Raw genomic sequence first — 18,025 nt, forward strand, 5'->3', positions numbered from 1 at the left:
AGACCAGCAGGTGTCAGAACACACCAGACCAGCAGGTGTCAGAACAGACCTGCAGGTGCCAGAACAGACCAGCAGGTGTCAGAACAGACCAGCAGGTGTCAGAACAGACTGTCAGGTGTCAGAACAGACCAGCAGGTGCCAGAACAGACCAGCGGGTGTCAGAACATTCGTCAGGTTTAATTTCTTCTTATTTCATTTCCCTTCTTTGATTTAGACGTATTTAAAACATTTGAACTATTTTTGTTGTTTATTCTTCATTTTTCTTTTTGCTTCTTGATCAAGCTGCATTTCCTGACGAACGCTGCCGAACAGATGAAACTAAACACTGACTGATGAATCATCACGAGTTGATTGACAGGAATAACTGAAACAAAGGAAATCATTTTTTATAAATTTAAACATTAAACGGCCCAAAGTTTTTTAATAACAGTGCTTTGATCCTTCAGCGGCGGCGATGGCGTTCAGCTCAGCAGGTCAAATGAAGCCTCAGTTTACAGTCTGAACTCTGTCAGTTTACTCTTCATCAGATTGTCATGAAGCCACAAGCTTTGATGAACAGGTGGAAACGACACACGAAGGCACTGCTGCTGTCCAACGTCTTCATCTTCCTCAGTCAGATGCTTCGTCACTGTTCGCTGGTGAGTGTGGAAGATCAACAAACCAATGAAATGAAACTGATCAGCAGGATGTGGACCATGTTTTCATTATCCATTAATTAATCACGATGTCACAAATGTCCAACGGTCCCAGCTGACGTCTTGTCAGTCCAGAATCCAGACTGGTTCAGTTTGTGGACGATGAAGAAAACCAGCAAAGATTCACATCAGAGAAGATTTTTAATGTTCTTTGTTGACGAATCGTCTGATTTGAGAACAGTCTGCCTCTCGCAGCTGATGACCACGGCACCACATATGATCACATGATTCACACACACACACACACCTGCACAGGTACAGGACCATCAGACAGCAGCAGAGACACAAACAGAACACAAACCTCAGAGGCCAGTCTGAGTCCAAAGAGAACTGGTGGAGCGCGTCTTTCACTCCCAGACCACAGAACTGTCTCTGTGTTCGGTCGCGCCACCTTCTGGTGAAACAGGAGTTGTTGTTCACCTGATGACATCATTCGACCGGCACGCCATCCACGCTCTCCTGAGAGATCTCTGAGTCCAGGGAGTAGCAGGAGCTGCCGTTGTCCTGAGTGTCCCTGTTGGTCTCCTCAGACAGCGCGGCGGTGCCGGCCGAGGCTCCGCCCCCTCCCCCGTGCTCTGCGGCGCCCTCGCAGAAGTGGGCGGAGGCTTGGAAAAGCTGGCTGCAGAGGCGGTTGTAGCGGTGGTAGCGGGACGGTTTGCCGGTGTGGGTGTACATGTGCTCCTGCAGCTGGCTCTTGTGGGAGAAGCGTAGGCTGCAGACGGCGCAGGCGATCTTTCGTTTGCGCGAATGCAGGACGGCGGGGGTGGGGCTGCTCCCTCCCCCTCCCCCTCCTCCTCCCCCCCGGCTCCTCCTCAGCTCTGCAGCCAGCTGATTAGCGAGCGCCTGGCTCTGTCTCAGTGCCTCCTCCAGACATCCTGCATCCAGCTGCTCCTGGGCCCCCGGCGGCCCCTCCTCCGCACCGGCATCCAGCTCGCCGCCCTGCGACAGCCCCTCCATCAGGCGGGTGGGATCGAGAGCATGGCTGAACAGGTGCTCCCGTAGGCCCTCAGGGGAGGAGCAGCGTTCTCCACAGCGAGGACACAGCAGGACTAGGGAGCGTTCTTTGAACAGGAGGCTCTGACTGGGACTGCTACCCTGAGCTGGAGACGGAGACCCCGCCCCCTGGCCCTCTTCCCCCTCACCGTCCTCCCCTTCCTCCTCCTCCAGCCGCTCCTGCTTGATGCGGGTTGAGATATCCGAGTCATCTCCGGATGCCACAGAGCAGACGTTGCGTTGTACCGAGGCCTGGCGGTCTGACGGGACCCCCTCCAGTCCAACAGCAAGGGACAACTGTGAGAGGGACCGTCCCCCCCGGCCAGAGGAGCGTTCATCGTCGGGGGCCCCGCAGGACACTGTGGTGGACTTCGGGACTCCAGGCGCCTCCTTGTTTGCCAGCTGGGAGGAGATCTGGATGCCGTACAGGTTGGACATGCGAACCACGTCGGTGGCGGCGTCAGCGGCACCCTCGCCGGGCTTCCGGCACAGCTGGTAGGCGTGAAGGAACTTGATGCCCTCCTGCAGCCGGCTCTGGTCCACCGGCTGTTTGGGACACATGCCCGTGTACATGATGTGCAGCAGGTAGCTAAAGACGTCCGGCTGGATGTCTGTGGGCTGGATCTTTATACACTCGCTGTGGACAGAGACAGACAGAGAGAGAGAAGACACGTCAACTCTTCATCAGGTTAGAATCCACATGTGTACTCGCCCTGGTTCTGGATTCTCAGGTGAGCTGCTCTGCTGGTTAAAGTGTATTTTTAGCCCTTTTCACAGACTGTCAGGAGCATCTATTCAGACAAACTAAAACAGCGTCAACGATCCTGTGAACTTTCTCCAGCTCTGAGGAGTCCTGCAGCTTCTATCCCTGCTCAGGTGTTTGAGTTATCGTCCAGCCCCCTTACCTGGACTGGTGGATGAAGATCATCTTGAAGTAGTTGGAGAAGGCAGCCAGCACGGCTCGGTGAGCTTTAAAGTAGACGTTTCCGATGGCGACGGTGCAGTCACACAGGAAGCCGAACTCTCTCTGAACATTGAGCTGCTGCAGCAGGAAGAGGCTGTGAGACGACACCTCCATGACCCACTCTGCAAAGACACAGCGCTCAGTCAGAGGCCGCAGACCAGGCTCAGGTACCCCCTGTGCTCTCTCTTTATCTCACCTGTGCTCCATCTCTTCATCCCACCTGTGCGTCACCTCTTCACCTCACCTGTGCTCCATCTTTTTACCTCTTGTCTGCTTCACCTTTTCACCTCACCTGTGCTTCACTTCCTTGTCTCACCTGCGCTTCACCTCTTTATCTCACCTGTGCTTCACCTCTTTATCTCACCTGTGCTTCACCTGGACAGTGCATGAGCAGTTGAAATAACTCTGAAATGGTTCGACAGATCGTTCATTTTCAGAAACACAAGACAACACATTTGGACTTGATGAGCAGTTTTCACTATTTTCTCACTGTTCAGGTCACTTGTTCCTGATTGGTGGTGATCAGGTGAGAGACGACAGGAAACAGGAAGTGCTGGAGGATGATACAGTTTATGGTGTTTTCTAACCAGGACGTCAGCGTTTTCTCTCGCAGTGAAACTCAACACAGAAACCACCACACAGCTTTCTGGTCTCACTCCAGTTCCAGTCATTCACACTTTGTTTCTGGTGTCCTTTCAGTACTACAATACCCATGAGCCTCAGCAACGTTTGTCATGGAGAGGAATCCAGTCAGAGGCATAACGTATCACCATGGAGACTGAATTCAAGCACAGCTGACCCAGAAGTGAGAGGTGAATGGGTGTAATTTAAAAAACAGTTTCAGGTGTAGCTGCCACTGACTGGATGTTTGTCGGTGAAATGCACCATGGGAGTCGTAGTTGACTTCTCTCCTCCAGTTTTCAGATTCAGTGTTTTTCTCTTATAAAACCTTTTTCTCTTTGTGGGCTCACAGATATTAAAGCAGATCGTGTCCATAGGCTTCCTGTTGCTATGACTACTGATGATGATGATTCCAGCAGGTGACCCTAATTCAGCTGACTGACTTTATGCACCTGTGAGGCCACAGAGGTCCAGTGTGTTATCACTGTAGAATAAACACCATCATCTGTCACTGCTCTTCTGCTTCAAGCTTTATTGACACAGGAACATTAACACCTGCTGTGGACCATGACCCCACCACCCCGAGCTCAGGTGTGATTCCTCAGAGCTGGACAGGTGAGCAGGAGATCACCTGCTGACCTGTGACCTCACTGAAGGTCAGCTGAGACACACACACCCTCACATAGACACACGGGGGTCTTTAGATGACAACAAACCCTCTCTGATCAGACCAAACCGGAAACCGGACACCCGCGCCACCAAACAACAATACAGCTCCGCGCGTGCCCGTGGTGTCGCGACCGTGAGGCTGCAGCCTCCTCCATCCTCTGTCTCATTCAAATTCACTAACACGCACGTCCTCATTCACCTAGACGCACACAGGCGCGTGCGCAACGCTATCCGCCCCCCCGCACACCCTCTGTCTGTCTGCCTTGTGCACGCGCGCCGTGCCCGGCGGCCGTTAATCGGCGTCTTACCGCAGAAATGTGCAGATTGTCTTCAGGTTCTGGAGCCGATTTGTTGCTGCAGATGATCTCGCAAAAAGCCGCGTCACGTCTCGCGAGAGGAAGGGTCAAAGGGGCTGGTCACGTGATTCGATGGTGTCACTTTCCAACATGTAATTAATGATCAATAAAATAAAAAGAAGCCAGAAATCATCTGAATATTCAACAAAAATCCAGAAAAGAAGAAGCAGCTGCACACACACACGAGCCGCTTCATCATCATCATCATCATCATGAAACACAGCACACACGCGAGCCGCTTCATCATGAAACACACACGAGCCGCTTCATCATCATCATCATCATCATCAAGAGACCTGACGCTGCTCTCGTGTCACGTCACAAACAGCTCCGTTTATTCTTCCCAGGTGATAATATGTTATGACGTCATAATTAACCATTTTTCTTGTTATTACTGAACAAATTATTTTTTATTCTTGATCGAGTCAGCGCAGAAGATGAAGATGATGAAGATGATGATCCAGCCTGAAGTCCTGAAAGCATTCTTACTCTGAGGTGGAATTACTCTCACTGAAGTAAAGCAGCTACATGCTTCCTGATTAGAGCCTGAAAACGATTCTTGTTCAAAGAACAATTTTCTAATGTGATAAAAACATGTTTTTACGATGTGAATCTTGTTATAAAGTGAAAACGTTTGATATTCAGATTTTTATGCTGACAGAAATACGAAGTCGAACATTTGGGGTGAAATGGAGGAAAGTGGAGCTGCAGAGAGAAATCAGGTTTGATTGAGAGATGAAAGCTGGATCATTTTATTTGTTTTTTTGCCTCTTCACTGATCAGACAGGACGTCCACAAAGACGTGTTCTGCTGAAAACTCCACAATAAAGGTTTCAGGTCTGATAATTTTTTACTACTTATCAAAAAATGTTTCGTGAAACGAAACAGAGTGAGATGTCATCACTTCATCAAATCTCTGATCTGACTTCGAAAAACATTTTTTGGTTCCTAGAAATCCGGTCAGAGTGAGACCTCTTCACAGGTCCCTCCGCTCTGATGGGTCAGGGTGGCACTTCCGGTTAGGCTTCACAAAGTAATAGTCATGTTTGCGTGTCGACATTTCGACCATTTTAAATAGTCCAGAGTCTTACGACTGAATATGGAAAGCCGTTGAGGTCACGCCGGTGAAATGTAAATCAGAATATAACTAACTAATTTTTTTTCTTTTCCACTTTCTTGAATACAACAAATGAAACATGCATCTGCAGAACATGTTATTAGTTATTACAAAACAACTGACAACACGCCACAAATACTGATGGAAGCAAATCAATTAAACTCGCGACTAAACTCATTCAGATCCAGGTGGACTTGAATCCAGGTGGAGCTTAACACCTGTATACAGGTGTTGGTCTACCTCTGCTGGTCAGAGCTCATTTAGTTTAAAGTTCAGATGATGCTGTGAGCTTATTAATGAGGGTTTGACTTTTTTAGTGAATTTATTTCATGCTTGAAAGTTTTCATCTATTTCAGAAAATTACAGTCCAGCCTTTAATGAGAGCAAATTCAAAACATAAAAAAACTAAACTAGAATCAAACTGTCTGAATAAAAAGTAAGAATAAAAGAAAGATCACAAATGACTTTGTGCTCTCTGTGAACCATCACAACATAATGACAAATGTGTATTTTGTATTTGATCAACGAGCAAACACACTTTATTTCACTTTTTCAAGGCAGAGGTTTTGTGAGCTTCACACAAGGAGGAAAATCTAAAACAGCGACACCAGTATGTTAACTAGCAGAATATAATAATCAACCCACAAAATGAAATGAATGAAAGAGTGAAAAACAAAAAGCTTTCCTTGATGTTTCCGTTTATTTTGAAGGCCAGCATTTTGACCGGAAGTCCTTTATTTTGTTGTCTTCAGATTCCCTCATTGTGTCTGGCTTGATGAAGCGGCAGTCTGTGCGGAAGTTCTTTCATCCTGCAGGAGGAGAAGAAGAGGCTTCTCCTTCGTCTCAACTTTGCGCCTGAAGACAACAAACCTCCGGAGAGGAAACTTCCTGACCCCCGGGAACATCCACACACCCGCCGCCGACAGCAGCAGCTCCTCCGCTGGTCCCCGGTACCTACGGTGAGTCGACAGGTTTCTGTCCGTCTCTCAGAGCCGCCTGGCCGTGAAAAGTGAAGAAAAATCCCCGCGGCCTGCTGCTCTTGGTGCTAGCTGAATGCGGGTGGCAGTGCGGGGGTGGCGGGACTGTTTGCGGGAGAGATATCACTGTACGCCGTCAAACGTCAAGCCTTTACAAATACTATATCCGGTTTTGGTTTCAAAATAAAGGGAGAAGTAACGAAAACGGGGGATAAACGTGTCTTGCAACGCTTCAAATGAACACATCTAGCTTAGTTATTGTCCAAGCTTGAGCAAATGTAAGCTACAAGTAGTTTGTTCCCCTTTTAACAGTCCATACAACCCTCTCTTATCCTAGTAACTACTTATCCTTTTCATTTTGGAGGTCTTCCCGCAGCGACTTCCGGCCTGGTTGACGCTAACCGTTGTTAGCTTGAAGTAGCTCTAATCTCCATTTTAGCTCGTCAGTGTGGCCGACCTCTCTCTTCTTCAGCTGTAGTCCAGTTTCCTCGTCAAAGTTCACACTGACCGCTGGCCACAGGTCCCTGTCGGTTGTCTCTGGCCGGGTGTCTTGGCGATTGACAGCCGGTGAGTGCGTGAATGTCCCCCCACACCCCGCGGCGGCACTGCGTGGGCGGACGGCGAGCAGAGAGCTGCTGCGGCTCTGTTCCAGTAAACCGACTCACTGCTCCTGGAACAGCTCTTATTTTATACCTTTTTACAACAGTCTGCTGTGGTCTTACAGCTAAAACTCCACCAAACACTGTTTATCTTAAACTGAGGTGAAGCACGTGAGTTTTCTGTTAAAGCGAAGCATCTTCAAACTTTCTCTTTGGGTAAATACAGTAATTAAAGCCTGGCATCAAACCTGCTCATCAGTTATTATGATGATGAAGTCTGTTTCCACATTCACACGTCTGTTCACGTGAACCTGAACGCACCGTCGCTGTCAACCTGAGCAGCTTTTCATCCAATCAGATAATCAATAAAGCAGCAGGACTTTCTTCAAACAAATAGTTTTCAAACAAACTCAAAGTGTGATACCTGACCTCAGGTGAGACGCCCCCCCGACCTCTTCCTCCTTTAGGTCTGTCAGGTGACTGTCGCTGACATGAACCAGCTGATAACCAGCAGGGGAACTGGACTGTGTTTGCTAAGTGGATTAAAACAGGTTACAGCTCATAAACTAGTAGAGATCAGTTGTTATTAAGTATTTACAGCCAGAGGGTGGGGCACAGAGGGTGGGGGCACAGAGGGTGGTGCTGCACTGCAAAGCTTTCATTGACGAGTAATTTGTGTCTAATAAATAACTGATCGATATGTGCAGCTCCGGTTTTACTCATTTTAAACGTCAGGAAATAGAAAATCAATATGTGGCGGTCGATGTTTGGTGGGTCGTCACGGATAAATCACTGTATGGGAAAAATGGTCTTAAATCAAACATCGTTAATGGAGCCACGTCTCCGTAAAACTGACCCTTGGACTCGTCCGTCCAAAATGGTAAAATAAAAGGTGAATTATTAAAATGCAAATCCCCAAATTTAGGTTGGATGAAAAAAGAAAAGCCTCAAACTGATGATTCACTCTGAAGAGAAGAGTGTGAACTGAAGTGATTCTGCTTTCAGGGACAAATGTTTCCCCTTTCTGATGAAACAGCAGTTAAATGACTGAAGTCGGATCTCTTAATTATTCACGTATGATCTTGATGAGTCACAGCAGGACTGAGAGCTGGTCCTGCCTCGCTGAGCACAACCAGCCAAACGTTATGAAATCCTCTGCGACCACAGAGAAACCTCACAGCAGAAAGAATGCAGCCGTTTAATTTCTCCGTTCGTGTCTCCCTCTGTTGTCTGCAGGGCGATGGCGAGGCCGAGCCACAGCGATCACGTCCTCCAGCAGCTCAACAACCAGCGGGAGTGGGGCTTCCTGTGCGACTGCCTCATCGCCATTGGCGACATCTACTTCAGGGCGCACAAGGCCGTCCTGGCGGCCTGCAGCTCCTACTTCAGGATGATGTTCATCCGGGACCAGCAGGGGGCGGGCCGCCTGGACCTGAGCAACATGCAGATCAGCGCAGAGTGCTTCGACCTGATCCTGCAGCTCATGTACCTCGGACGCATCGTTGTGGGGAGCTACGAGTTTGAAGAACTCAAGGCCTCCATGGCGTACCTGCAGATGTACTACATCCCAGACTCGCTGGAGGATCTCAGGGACATCAGGAGCTCCAACCTCACCCCGTCCTCCTCAGCCTCTTCCTCCTCATCCAGTTCCTCCACCGGCCCCGCCGGCAGCAAAATGATGTTTGGAGTCCGCATGTACGAGCAGCAGAAGCCTACGGCGCCAGAAGCAGAGCGCCTACCAAAAACTGTCAGCAGCACCGCTGGGCGTCCAGCTGTTCCAGCAACCATCAGCAGACCAGTGGTGGTGGAGGAGGTGGTGAATGCTCCTCTGATGGTGGCACCACCGTTGGTGGACGGAGGAGCGGAGCAGCCCTGTGATTTGAGAAAGAGGTCCAGTGGCAGGAGTTCGACTCTCAAGGACCGTCCTCGTTTTGGCCGCACCTACACCTGCGACGACTGCGGCTTCGTCTTTAGCTGCGAAAAACTTTTAATCGAACACATCCTGACCTGCACCAACCGGAAGGCCTTTCATCAGCCGAGAGGTAACGTCGAAGGCGACAATGACTCCAGCAAAGCTGAGAGCTCCGCCTCTGAGAGCGTAGAAGAACACAGGGTCATCTGCAAAGGTGAGGACGACTGGCCCGAGGCCAAGGTCGACTCTGACCTCACCATCAGGTCGGTGGCAGCTGGGACAGACGGCGAGCCTGGCTCCACCAGAAGCATCTCTATCAAGACAGAACCAGAAGAAGGCATGTTCCCTGAGATTGAGGTTGTCCGGGTCGGCGAGCATGCCAACAGAAACTGTAGCACGCTGTTAAGTGATGCCACACGCAAAGACTTGAGGAGGGAGAAAACTGGATCAGACCGCGAACCAGAGCCCGGTGTCTCAGGTATGGATAACAGCAGCGAGCCTTTTGAGGGTCACATGTCCAGCAGCGTAGATTCAGGGCACCCTGCGAAGCTTCGCAAGGTCAAAGATGAGAAGCCAGACGCCGACTGTGCCCCCTGTGAACTTTGTGGTGCTCTGTTAACAGAGGAGGACAAGTCGGCCCACTATTTGTCCAACCACATGGGCCATATATGTGCCTGTGGGAGGTGTGGCCAGGTGCTGATCAAAGGTCGGCAGCTTCAGGAGCACGCAGAGCGCTGCGGTGAATCCCAAGGCGGCGAGTCGGACTCCCACGGGGAGGACGAGGCGTCCCTGCTGGAGGAGCCGCAGGGGATGGAGGAGGGCCTGCTGGAGGCGGCCGACCTGGCCTGCTCTCACTGCGGTCTGCTGTTCCAGAACGAGAGCCTGGCACTGGAGCATGCCTTGTCCTGCCATGACCAGGAGCTGTTCCGCCCGGTGCTCTTAGAGGAGGGCGGTGAACCGGATCACCGCCGCAAACACTTCTGCAGCATCTGTGGCAAAGGCTTCTATCAGCGCTGCCACCTGCGGGAACACTACACCGTCCACACCAAGGAGAAGCAGTTCACCTGCCAGACCTGCGGGAAGCAGTTCCTGCGCGAGCGCCAGCTCAGGCTGCACACCGACATGCACAAAGGCATGGCACGTTACGTCTGCCCGGTCTGCGACCAGGGAACCTTCCTCAAACACGACCACGTCCGACACATGATCTCCCACCTGTCGGCGGGGGAAACCATCTGCCAGGTGTGTTTCCAGATCTTCCCCGGGGGAGAGCAGCTGGAGAAGCACATGGATGTCCACCTGTACATCTGCGGCGTCTGTGGGGAGAAGTTCCGCCTCCGTAAAGACATGAGGAGCCACTATAACTCCAAGCACACCAAGAGACTATAGGAACGATCCAAACTGTCCTCTGCATTTATATTAGTTTGTTACTAAAAAGCCATAAATGTGAGAACAAATATGCACTTGAACACCAAAAAGACAACTTTTTAATCTGCACTTTCAAAGTATATGCATAACCTAAACAAGCGTTCACACTGCGAGCAGCGGGACTGACGATTGGCCGTCGAAGCAGTACGCAGTTTTTTACTTTGTGTCGACTTTGATAAAAAGACGTTTAGCTAACAGGAGGATGTGCGTCGCATTCTCACAGGTGTCATCAGATGTTTCTTTCTCACCTGTTAAAAGTCAGTGTCAACAAACAATCACATCAGGCGGGAAACGATCAAGTTTAGAAACATGAGCTAACCATCCTCGGCCTCCATCAGCGGCAGACGCCCATCACGGCTAACCGGCTGAACAGCTGAGTCGATGCAGGTTACTATTTGTATAGAAGCCGGGATCATATATACATGATATTTACACCTCAGGTAATTCTGTAACATCAAACAAGAAGAGATGTAACATCCAGAATCTGACATGATGCTTAAAGCCGTCCAAAAACCTGAAGAAATACGACTGAACTGAAAAAAAAGGAGCAGCTGGAACCAATCAGCAAACTGATTCATGTTCTGACTAATCGGTTAATCAACGAGTCACGTTAGCAGCAGAACGTACCAAAGTCAGGTTGTCAGATGAAGACAGACGAACTCCGGAGACGTTGATGTGTTTTTCAGTTTGTGTCTGTTGACCTGAACCCCCCCCCCCTTAGGGTTAGGGTTAGGGTTAGGTCGTCTGGCTCGTGATCGTGTTGCTCACAGTGTGAACGCATCGTAAGACCGACCGTGACCTCCAAATGAAATCTCAGCCGATGCGTCCGTAGAGTTACTCCCATTAGTTTAACACCGTCCAGGCCGGAGGGACGAGCTTCAGAGTCAGAACAGAGGCGGCCTGAAAATGACCGTCCTGCATGTAGTGTGGTGATAAAAGTTGAGGAGACGCCCACTTCAGTTTCTTTTTGGGGTGAACTGTCCGTCAAAGTGTCTGTCAGCATTTCAGAGCGCTGTGACGCCTCAAGCTTTGGGCCAACGTTTTCGTAGAATACTAAAGTCTCTGAAGACGATCCGCGTTGAGTTTTTTATGTTGTAGTTAGTGAGTGCAGTCGGTGGACAGAGACTGATTCTGTGTTTGAGTTTGATCGCACATTGATTCGTGCTCTTCTTTCCCTTCAGTTATTGTTCGGCTCTGCGTTCACTGTGTCACGAGGACACCACACTCGCTGTCCGACATGTCTGTGTTTGGTGCCTTTACTGTAACGGCGGTGCACACTAGCGGCGGTGCGACGTCTCCGTCTTTTCCCTTCCCGTCTTCTTCACAGTGATGCGTGTTGGGGGATGGACAGGCACAAGTGAGGCCCCCCCATTTCAAAGTGAACATTTGAACGTCAGATTGTGAAAAAGACAGCAAAACACTAGCAGTGGTGTGTTCATTGGAACCAGCATGGCGTCCGTGTGCCGGACTGGACTGTGCTGGTTTTTAAGGCGGTAGGATTCATACACACTGAAACAGTCCCTTTAGAGGAAGGGGTCTCAGTTTGGACCTGTTTGTGGTGGGAATGTGACCTTGATCTAAAGTAAACTATAAGGCAGAGCCTGCAGGTTTGAGCTAAATGGTTCCTGTAGCCAGGTGTGCAATGCATGCTGGGATATGGATCAGTGAAATCAACAGTTGCTAACAGGAGAATGAATCCTGCACTATCAATAACACATTACGTTCTCACCTGGCTTTTAGCGTAAAAAGAAACCAAACTAAGAGGAAAACAGAACAGGTTTACCAAGTCAGCCACCAGTTCAGACAAGAGCAAAACAACGTGTCCAAGGTTACACTTTGACTCAGTCTGTTACCTTATAAATCATTTAAGTTGGTTTTTATTGTTGTCGCACTCTGGCCGTTATGTTCTCCACGCAAGACCAGAACCAAACATTTCAGATCCAGCTCACGCTTTTGAACAAAACTCATCTAGAGTCACCTGAACTTGGTTGGAAGTTGCAAACTGAATCAGGGGAAACGGTTCCAAACTGACCACAACTAGTTTAGAAGGTAAAGTGGTAAAACCAGCCTAAACCAGTTCAGAAGGGCTCAGGGTGTGTGTCCACTCAGCAGAGAGCAGCTTTTTTCAGAGCACACCCACTCTAATCTGACTTCTCACTCACTGTCACTCCTTTTCAGGCAGCCAATCATATATTGTCACCCAGGCAACCAAGTAAATGGAAGAAAAGCTTCAACCCTCTGGAGGACGGTTGCCCCATCGTTAGCCTGAAGTAGGTCTGAATCCGTACCCTGTCTCACTTTTGGACGAGGCGATGTTCCCCGTATCGTCCGTGGTGGACTGTGTCCTGCAGCCACATCCTCCCAGCTCTACAGCTGTCAGATCGACCAATGACAGCAGGGATGTCACATTATTAAAGCTCATTCATACAAAGTACGAAGGCAAGCGTCCTCAGGTTGGTACTTCAAACAAACAGATACGGAGAAAAAGAAAGATTTTAAAAGGTCGATGTTAATTTATGGAACAACGGCTGTCAGAGTGGAAACAACATGAAAAGTCCACCTAAATCTGAACAAACCAGTTTTTTCATAGAGCAGAAACGAGTTGGTAGACAATCCAAATCAGCTCTGAACCATCTGAAACCACTTCAGACCTAATTACATCCATCTACAACCAGTCTAAACCAGTTTCAGCCAAATCCAGGTCTGTCAACCAGTATAAACCATTATAAGACCCAGTTCAAATCACTTCACACCAACCCAAACGAACTAAAACCCATTCAGAATCATCCTAAACCTGTTCCAACAGTTAAGAACCAAACCAAACAGCTGAGATCCACCTGAACCCCTTTCCAGAAACAACCTCATCAGTTACATTAAAATAGTTGGAAACCAGTTCTGAAGTAGTTTTGAATCGGCCTAAACCAGTTCAGACACAACTCAGATATTTCAAAACAAAGATAAACCTTCCTGAACCAGTTCAGAAGCAGCCCAGACCAGTTCTGACCCTGTTTGTCCATGTCATCTTGCTTGTTGTCCATTCAGTTATTTCAACAGTGTTTTGGTGAGAACGCTGCTGTCTTGGTGTCATCGACTGTTTTTCTTGGTTGGTTCAAAGTTCATTTAATTTATGAGGACTGGAGAGAAACTTTCTTCAGACTTCATTGATGAGGCCAAGAGTTGCTGAGATCTGACGCACATCTCCAGTGTGTTCACACGTGGACTTGATGCATGTTTAATGATGCCTTAAACCAGTTCAGGTCAGACTAAACCAGTTTAATGAGAGGACACTTTGATACAGAACCGGCTCAACCAGATCTGAACTGCAACCCTGTTTCCCAAACAGGTGGGATTCTGGGTAAACCATGACAGTGAACGTGATCACCTGCTGATCCTTTCTGACAGAAACTGACCTGAAAACAGCACAAAGTCAATATATTTACTGTCTGAGCTCATCAGCTTCATTGATTTCTGTAAATATCTGCTGATTCTGGATCTGATGCAGCAACACGTTTCAAACACTTTGAGACAGGAGCAACTAAAGACTGGGAAAGATGTGGAACGCTCCAAAAACACCTGTTTGGATCATTCCACAGGTAAACAGGTTGATTGGTAACAGGTGAGAGCATCATGAATGGGTCTGAATCAGGGTTGTAACTGGAAACAGCAAGAACCTGTTGAGAGTTCTGAACCACCAAACCAGTCCAGCTCTGACCTGAATCAGGTTACTACCTGATCAGGGTTTAATACCAAACTGTTCAGAACCCAGTGACCCAGGTCAGTGCTGACTGGAACCAGGTGAAAACCAAACCTGAATGAAGCGGTAGTTTCTGCTGGACTTCAGTCTGTCTGTGGATCAGGATCAGGATCACACACTGTCACAGAATGTTCCCATTTAAAGGTCAAATGTCACGTCGATGATGTCAGCACTTGCTTCAGGTAGGCCAGCTGTTAGTGTTCAGGTGTTGCTCGGCTCCATGCAGCTTCTTCGTGTGTTCAGCTGGTTTTGTTGCTCTGAAGCTTTTCTCACTGATGTTCAGTTTGTGGAGTTTTCAGAGACGCCGCTCGGATCTCTTGGAATCAACACAAACCTTTGTCAAGCTCTCAATAAACCAAGTGAATCTGTTTGTGAAGAAGTGTCTGCGGGTTGTTTCTTCTGCCTTGTTTACACTCTGACTAAAGGTTTTGGTGAAAGTTTCGAGTAAATCTGGTTTTAATTTCCCTTCCATGACAGTCAGCTGGCAGAGGTTTGAAAAGATGCCACAGTTTTAGTCAAGATATCAATGAAACTGCATCACCCTGCACTTACTGATGAAACTGTTCCCTTTCATCCTTCATGTTTAACAGCTCAGTAACAGTGTCTCAGTGTCTGCTGGGATGGAAAGAGGGACCACTGGTCAATACTGTAATATTGAATCACTGTAAACGACGTGAAACTGTTAAACTGGAGGTGAGGAGATCATCACCACTCATCCACTTCCTGTCTCTCCAAACCAACCAGCACTAATTCATGATATCATGTTGTTTTTTTAATGAAGGTGCAGTTTCAGCCTCTGATGTCAGCAGAGCTGCCTTCATCATCATCATGTGTTCCCCACATGGACAATTCATCACCTCCCACAGTATGTATTTGACAGCTGCTGTAAAGGTGCTGTCATTTTGTCAGGTTGGTCATTATTTTGGAGGATGTTGTCGAGTTCAGCCGCAGTTCATTGAGTGTCCACATGAGGGAGCTGCAGGGTAAAGTCTGCAGCAACCTGTGATCCACACAGAAACTGAGAAGAACCGCCATAATGTGCATGATGCATAAAGATCCATTCAGCTACATCTGAGTTGTTCATGTTTTGCTACAGGTTTTTTGCAGCTGTCGTCCAGGTGTGCACGGGTGTGAAAACAGGTGGCGCTCTGCTCCCCTCAGGACTGTGAACATAAATCATGACAGTTGAAAGAACTCAGTCTCAGAACTCGTCGTGTATCGTCTGACCATGATTTGGCCTCCAGAGGCAGCGGCCTGTGGTTCAGGTCTGGGGGAGCCAGCGGGTGTCCAGATAACAGACGTCCAGGCTGAGCTGGAGTTCAGACATGGCTGATCTCTGAACCCTTCTGAATCTCGCTCCGTCAAATTTCTCTTCAGAGAAGCTAAGAAATGTAAGAAAGGATGGAGACCAGGCTGAACCGACCTCCAGGGGGGGAAACACTCTTACTATACGTTATTCACAAATCTTTTGGTCACAGCAGCTCGTCATGAATCCTGAGTGTGAGCTGAAAGTTCTTCCTCAGTTACTACTAACGCTCTCTGATGATTTAGTCAATCAGGTTGTGCCCTTAAGCGAGGCACTTAACCCCCCCCATATGCTTCCCGGGTGCCTGATGCAGCAGCCCACTGCTCCTGTGTGTTCACTGCATGTTGCATGTGCATGAGTGTGTTTACAGTGATGGGTGAAATGCAGAGAATAATGTCCCAGTTTGGGATTAATAAAGTGAATAAAATTAAATTAAAATTAAATTAAAACTTAACAAATATCTCAGCTGTCAGTGACTTAAGTGATGTGGAAATCCGTTGCTAGGAAACATCTGCAGCTCTGCCCAATCAATAGCAATCGACGATGTAAACAGGAAGTCACTGTGGCATCACAAGCTGTTAAATAGTCTTCTTATCAGGAAATACTTGACGAATGTGGTCTGACTTTCATTTATATCTGCATTCATGTAGAAATCTGAGAGCGAAGGATGTCGGTGTCCCCCCACCTCCTGTCTCTGTCCTCATACATTTGAAGTGGTGAATCTCAATGTCTCTATATTACAGCACTTCTGGTGCAAAGACGCTTCAGTCATTCCTGTCCATTCCAAGACATGATAAGATAAAGCAGGAAAACATAAAACTGGAACAATGTTTACATTTTAAAAGGACATCCTCACACCATTCACCTCCATTCAGTTTCCACTGTGACAGGTGTAAAGGTGTCAACGCTGTGTGTCACTTTGTTCTGTCTCTTCTTACCTGTCAGTGCTGGAACAGACTGAAGGTCCGAAGAACCGGTGCATGACAAGCCAAATACTACAAATGCAGCGCGGAGTTGCTGCTAATTTCCTACTGATGCACTTTCACATGAAAAGCATTTATTATGAAGTAGCCAAAGGTGATCTTAGCATTGACGGCTATCGTTCAACAAACTATAAAACAAGGCAAGATTATTTCTGTGTTTTCTGACAGCAGATCAGCTTAAAACCTGTCAGGTAGTCCAGGAACAAGAAGAACCATAACGGTGAAGAGCTGCTGTCTGCAGACCTCCTGCTGCTGTCTGCAGACCTTCTGCTGTCTGCAGACCCCCTGCTGTCTGCAGACACCTGCCACAGCATTAAAGCACATCAGTCTGCATCAGAAGTGGTTTAAGAGCTGCAACCTGCTTTCATTCAGTGAAGATAGAATTCCACTTTGGAACTGAAGATCAGCTGCTGCAGCGGCTCCTGCTCCACAGCTCCTCAGGAGTAACATGAGGTGTAACATGAGGTGGGTCAGTAACAGGATTCATACGGTACAGCTCATACTTCTGTGTTTAGACTTGGCATCAGCGACACCAGGACGCCACAGACGAACCTTTTCAGAGACTGTTGCTTTAAAACTAAAAACCAGCAGGATTCAGGAGGTGGTGGCTGATCCAATCCTCTTCTGACGGGATTAAAATGAGCTGAGCTGCAATCAGCCAGAAACACTGATAATCTGACGGAGCACCGGTCCATGTTTCCGGGTTTAAAACCTTCTGATCAACCTCTGATTGATGGCCTCAATAAAAAAGTCAGTCAACATGAATCTGAAAGTGTGGGAGGAGAACGAGTCATGGAGCTCCGCAGAAATCTTCATTCTTTCCAAACTTCCTTCATTTTATGCTTCATTCACTGATGGTTTGAGGCTTTGAATCTGTCGTTCACACCTCCTCATATTTCCAGATCAAAGGCAGCAGCTCTCTGTGTTTCAGATTAACAGTTGATGGATTACTGAATCATAAAAGTGCTGGTCTTGATTGTATGGACACTAAATCCCTTCATCTGATGTTCCCTCAGTCAGGTGATGTGTTGTGGAGAGTAAAGCACACAAATCAAAAGTCCAGAATGAACAGGAATCACGTCCATTAACAGGATTAACATCTGTGTGTGAGGAACAAAGTCTAACAACCTTCATGTTGTGCAAACAAAGGCAGAACTTCACCTTCAATGTGGCCTCGTGCCAGCGGACAGAACTCCAGCTGGGGGTCTGGGGGTCCGCTGACACTTTTTATGCATTGAAGTCCTCTGCTGCTCCCAACGTGAATGTAAAGGAAGTAAAGAGTTAAGACTAACATTTTTTTAGAGGAGGAGAAGTCCATAAAACCAGAAGGAAAAGGGATTTTGGCACTTCAGACCAGGACAGAGATAAAACGAGAACTCGCCAGTCCATGCAGGTGAGCAGCTGCTTCACAGGTGAGCATGCAGCCCAGCTGTTGGTTCATCACAACCTCCGTCCACGTGGATGTTCTGATGGACCTCAGCAGACCTGTGGATTCTTCTGGCAGCAGGTCTGGACTGGTCTGGCTTCCTGCAGGTTGATCTCAGGTGGCGTGGTGACTTTGTGCTGGTTTCAGGTCAGTTTATATCAGAAAGGATCAGCAGGTGATCACATTTAGTTTTATTTTTGGTTTATCCAGCGTCTCAGCTTTGGTGGG

General features: G+C 48.1%; 2 protein-coding genes across 2 annotated transcripts; one reads left to right on the forward strand and one right to left on the reverse strand.

The window, feature by feature from the left end:
* Positions 1-1,124: 1,124 nt before the first annotated feature.
* On the reverse strand, positions 1,125-4,309 carry zbtb25 (zinc finger and BTB domain containing 25). Its single transcript, XM_041959273.1, has 3 exons — positions 4,251-4,309; positions 2,594-2,774; positions 1,125-2,325 (listed from the first exon to the last, which is right to left on the reverse strand). The coding sequence occupies exons 2-3, from the start codon at positions 2,764-2,766 to the stop codon at positions 1,125-1,127; spliced, it is 1,374 nt and encodes a 457-aa protein (XP_041815207.1). The 5' UTR covers positions 2,767-2,774; positions 4,251-4,309.
* A 1,888-nt stretch (positions 4,310-6,197) lies between these two features.
* zbtb1 (zinc finger and BTB domain containing 1) lies at positions 6,198-13,827 on the forward strand. The gene is made up of 2 exons (XM_041959239.1): positions 6,198-6,374; positions 8,228-13,827. Exon 2 carries the CDS (start codon positions 8,232-8,234, stop codon positions 10,287-10,289), a length of 2,058 nt encoding a protein of 685 aa, XP_041815173.1. The 5' UTR covers positions 6,198-6,374; positions 8,228-8,231; the 3' UTR covers positions 10,290-13,827.
* Positions 13,828-18,025: the final 4,198 nt, after the last annotated feature.

The sequence above is a fragment of the Chelmon rostratus genome, chromosome 18, assembly GCF_017976325.1.
Source record: "Chelmon rostratus isolate fCheRos1 chromosome 18, fCheRos1.pri, whole genome shotgun sequence".
In the NCBI taxonomy this organism is placed as follows: Eukaryota; Metazoa; Chordata; class Actinopteri; order Chaetodontiformes; family Chaetodontidae; genus Chelmon; species Chelmon rostratus.

What these genes read in the sequence shown, in the direction of transcription:
- zbtb25 (XM_041959273.1), bottom strand. Translation starts at nt 2,766, where the DNA reads ATGGAGGTGTCGTCTCACAGCCTCTTCCTGCTGCAGCAGCTCAATGTT. An exon ending in ATCTTCATCCACCAGTCCAG is followed by an intron (nt 2,326 to 2,593) that starts GTAAGGGGGCTG and finishes CTCTGTCCACAG; the next exon opens with CGAGTGTATAAAGATCCAGC.
- zbtb1 (XM_041959239.1), top strand. Translation starts at nt 8,232, where the DNA reads ATGGCGAGGCCGAGCCACAGCGATCACGTCCTCCAGCAGCTCAACAAC.